Source organism: Micropterus salmoides, unplaced genomic scaffold (genome assembly GCF_014851395.1).
Source record: "Micropterus salmoides isolate LMB-PRFRI ecotype aquatic unplaced genomic scaffold, ASM1485139v1 Ms_hic_scaffold_17, whole genome shotgun sequence".
NCBI classification, from domain to species: Eukaryota; Metazoa; Chordata; class Actinopteri; order Centrarchiformes; family Centrarchidae; genus Micropterus; species Micropterus salmoides.
In genome coordinates this window covers 18529901-18534311 of record NW_024040817.1, presented here as the reverse complement: position 1 = coordinate 18534311, position 4411 = coordinate 18529901, and the positions used below count along the sequence as shown (strand labels likewise).

Here is a 4411-nt window from a genome sequence, read left to right as displayed (position 1 = left end):
AATAGCGTATTGCAACAGCGAATTTCAAGAAAGATTTGCTTGAGAGGTGGGAGTAGAGAAAACGTAGGCTTGATCGTCATCAATTGAGGATGGTTCGTTATGAGGCAAAAAAAGGGATCTAGCAGACCTCAACCGACTGTTAAGATGGGGATCTGGATACATCGTTGAGGAGAAAGGCATTAAATAAAATAAAATACAAATACAAAAAAATGTAATACTACTGAGATGATTATCTTATTACCTTTTGGGCTTGTGACCCTTGATCCAATAACTCCTGACCCCCAACTGGGGAACCACTGTATTATATATGTAGCTGGTCTATCAAATGGATTCTATCAAATACCTGTTGCAGAGGAAAAAGTACAATATTTGCCTTTGAAATAGAGGAGCAGAAAGTAGACTAAAATGGAAGAAGTTGAGTAAATTTACTTAGTTCCATTCCACCACTTGTCCTCATCTAGAAATCCATGAAATAATCATTACCCCCAAAACAAAACATGGTGAAACTTGTAACTTTATTAATAACAACAAAAATACAAAAAAGATACAAATCTATATATTTACTTTAACAATCTTAACATTGGTTTGTCTTGGTCATTTCGATAACACACCATTAACCTTCATTATGACATAATAAGCCAACTTTATAATATTAGGAAAATGGACATGTACAAATTCCAAAGGAGCAGTCAACAGTCATTTTGCAGTCATCTCTCTCTCTCTCTCTCTCTCTTTCACACACACACACACACACACACACACACACACACACACACACACACTTGTCATACTGTTACTAGTCATCATCCTGACAGCAAATGCCCATGATGCAGGCCTCACAAAGGGAAGACTCGTGAGGTTTGGTCCACACCTTGGTAGAGCATGCCGAGCCACCATCATCATCGTCGTCGTCCTCATCTCCATAGCAGTTCTTCCGGATTTTGCGGATCAGCCTGAGCAAGGCTACCTCCACCTGTTTCTTTGAGAAACCAGGTAGATCAAACTCATCATCTTTGCAACGGCGACAGGCCTGTCCAAAGGGCCGCATGATCACCGTCCCCCGGTCACTCCGCAGCCGGTAGCGGAACAACACCACCACCCGTGCTGAAGGCCAGGTCTTGTTGCAGGATGTACAGCAGAAACTGTGGGGAAATGAGACAATAAATAAGAGTCAAAGGCACAGAGCTTCACAGGGTTTCTGAATTGTTAAACCAACATTTCAAATGGAAAAGGGTCAATATTCTCATAACTTTGTAAATTTAATTACATCAAGTGCTGGAATATAACTAAGTACATTTACTCAAATAATGTAGCCTACTTAAGTACAACTAATGAACTTGTACTTTAGTTGAGTTTTTCCATTTTATGCTACTTTCTTTTCCTGCTCCACTACATTTATTTGATCACTTTAGTTACTAGTTAATTTGCAGATTATTAATGCTAAATATAAATCAACTAATACATGCATATTAGGTTACACTCCAGCTCCACTTTACATGCTGTAACATAAAAGCGATGAACACATTACTGCATCTCTAATTATAATCCAGTAATAAAATATATATGATTCTGAAATGGGCCGTTCTGCATATTATGCACTTTTACTTTCTATACATTATATTTTAAACACTTTTGTATATTTTTTATTTTTAAAGTATTTTTTACAATGTAGTATTGATACTTTTAGTCAAGTAAAATATCTGAACACCTCTTTCATTTCTCGTCCCATACAGCAGGATGGCTTGCCCTCTTTAACCAGGGTGCAGTACCAGGTTTTTCCACAGAATGACACTGTTTTAATTCTGCACATGACCTGCTGCCTAATCCCAATCATTTCATCATATGACCTGAAGATTAAAGTTGCAACAAGAATGAGGAAGCGTCTGAGAAAGCACAACACTACGACCTGTGTATTAACCCAACTACTATGACAACAAATGTTTATACACCTTGACCACAACGTCAATCACTGTGTGTAATTTCAAGTTATAAATATTGATACTTGAGAATATAGAACAATACGTACTTTCCATAGGCACAGTGACAGTAGACCTTCCAGCCTCTCTTCCTCTCCTCCTTGGTGACTTTGTCAGTCTGGCTGTAGTTAAAGTTGAGAGTCCACTGGTCTCCATAGTCCAGCTCATTATCTTCATTCAGCAGTTCCTCAAAGGTGTCCAACCACAAGGAGGGAACCCAGTCTGCATGAGTGAAGGTAAAAAAAAAAAAAACATTCAAGAAAAAACAGAAATGCAAGTCGACATGGTACCTTTCAGTCAATAAAATGTTTAACATTTTTTAACTACTCTTTCTGGTCACTGACCATGAAATAAAAAGGAGCTTGGAAATTGTTGACAGTTGCCCAAACATTTTTCTTGTCAGGTCTGCCTTTAGAAATTGTAAATATAGCCATTATGAGCACTGGAAATGTTGACGTTGCAGCAATGGCGTCAAATTGATCAAAACAAAAATTGCATAGCACCAAATTAAAAAGCATATTAACGCATTACACAAAAAGTAGCCTATAACATGTGGTACCTGTAGATCTGCTCATGTTGTTCGATGATCTGTTGTCTGATCTGGTGAAGATGAAGCGACGTTTAATTTCTCAGTGTTGCTCTGCAGACAGCCTCCTGTATTTATTATCCTTCTGCAGCTGTTACTGAGGAAAACGAAACGTAACATCATAGTTTCACTTTCCATCTAGTCAGGGGGAGGGGACGCAAAGCCCACACAACAATAACACGAGCGTTGCTAGACGTGTAAGGGGATTTTACCTACAGAAGATGACTGTGTTTAGTCATTAGATCTCAATGGCTGCGGGGTCTTAATTCATAAACAGGAATTGCATCGTGTGTTGAACCACAAAACAGACACAAAGACAGTAGCCTAATAGATTAGTACATGAACTGGGAAAGAATATATAATTTAATATTGGCCAATCAATATTTAATGGTCTAAAAAGTAACAATGAACTGATTCCATTCCTTTAACCTCCAATCTGATTTAGAAGATATAAGCATTTTATTTCTTTCCCCAGTAAGTTGATAAACTTAAGTATTTGACTCTTTTCTGTATCTTTAGGAAGCTCATTTTATTTTTCAGCTACTTTGTTTGTTCACAGTGAATCATTTACCTGTTTCATATTTTCCCCCGACCAACATTTGTCTTTGTTTCCTTTATGTTTCATTTAAAGTAAAATCTTTGCAAGAGTGATGCAAGTGTGATGCAAATTTCACTGAGGTTCAGTTTACCTCTATTCAGTAGGGGGCAGCATAAGACTGTTTGGCACAGACCACATGCTGAACTTAATTACAGAGCATTTGAACCAAAGGGTGGCATCTTCTGCTGCACAGTGGAAACAAGTATTTTAAGGAGTCCTTTCCCACAAGCCACTGCCTGTTTCTCAGAAGTAGGTGAACTGGATCAGCTTTCCATTCGTATTATAATAAGTAAATATACTTTAAACATAATGGAAACTGGAGTTACTGCCAAACATTAGGGTCGTCCTGATGAGCTTTATCTGAATGACCAATATACTGAAACACATTGGCTTCGCTGATTAAGTTGTCAATATAATTGTTGCAGGAGTTTTAACCTATAAGAATGTGTCCCTTCTTCTTGCTGGTACAGATGTACCAGTAGGCACCTCACACGTTACACCTAAGCATTAACACTTTGAATGATGATGACCAGGTAGCATTTGTCTGAAACAGGTGCTCTCATCAAGCCGAGTTTTAAGTGCTGTGCCAGCCTGTTGTGTTTGGTGACTGACATCCATCGCATTAAGGTTGACGCTGTTTTATACAGTTTATGGTTTACACCTCTATCAGTCCTATTCATCTACATTTTCTTCTTTCAGCAGGCTGAATTTGTCATTCTTTCAAATTTAAGCCTAAAGAATTATTGGTGCAAACACTAATCTGTGGCACCTTTCTACTTTAAAAGAGGGTAAAACCTTTTGATCACTTGCTGCAGTGCTTTGCACACTTAAACGTGTTTTAGGTCTTCATTCATTCCTGAAAAAGCATGCGTGGTTTCAACCTCAACCACATTAATGACATATAAACATATAGACTGACAATCCTGACCCCTGTTTACTCAGACTTTATGTCTGTAAAGCTGTGCACTGTGTTTCCTGAATAATCATTACACTCGCATCATAACAGTGGTAATAATAGCATAAGAAAGACAACACCTGTCACAGGTATGTAGTGATGCCTCACACATACTTACTGTAAATGGAAAAACCCTGCACACACTGTTAGGACTTTTCTTATTTCATTTCCTTCAGGTTGTTTACAGTTCATGATGATACCCCACCCAGTACTAAAAACTGATTATAATGCCTGTCAGAGTCACCGACAAGGCCCAGAGCTCTGGTCAAAGCAGGAATACACACACACACACACAT

At 38.2% G+C, this 4411-nt stretch overlaps 1 protein-coding gene across 1 annotated transcript; it reads right to left on the bottom strand.

Annotated features, from left to right (window-relative positions):
- Positions 1-496: 496 nt before the first annotated feature.
- LOC119908060 (receptor-transporting protein 3-like) lies at positions 497-2679 on the bottom strand. Its single transcript, XM_038725786.1, has 3 exons — positions 2536-2679; positions 2027-2198; positions 497-1142 (listed from the first exon to the last, which is right to left on the bottom strand). Exons 1-3 carry the CDS (start codon positions 2549-2551, stop codon positions 797-799), a joined length of 534 nt encoding a protein of 177 aa, XP_038581714.1. The 5' UTR covers positions 2552-2679; the 3' UTR covers positions 497-796.
- Between the last annotated feature and the right edge of the window lie 1732 nt (positions 2680-4411).

Bases quoted from the DNA above. Each gene is read 5' to 3' on its own strand.
- LOC119908060 (XM_038725786.1), bottom strand. The intron at 1,143-2,026 runs GTACGTATTGTT...ATTTCCCCACAG, and splicing joins TGTCACTGTGCCTATGGAAA to TTTCTGCTGTACATCCTGCA.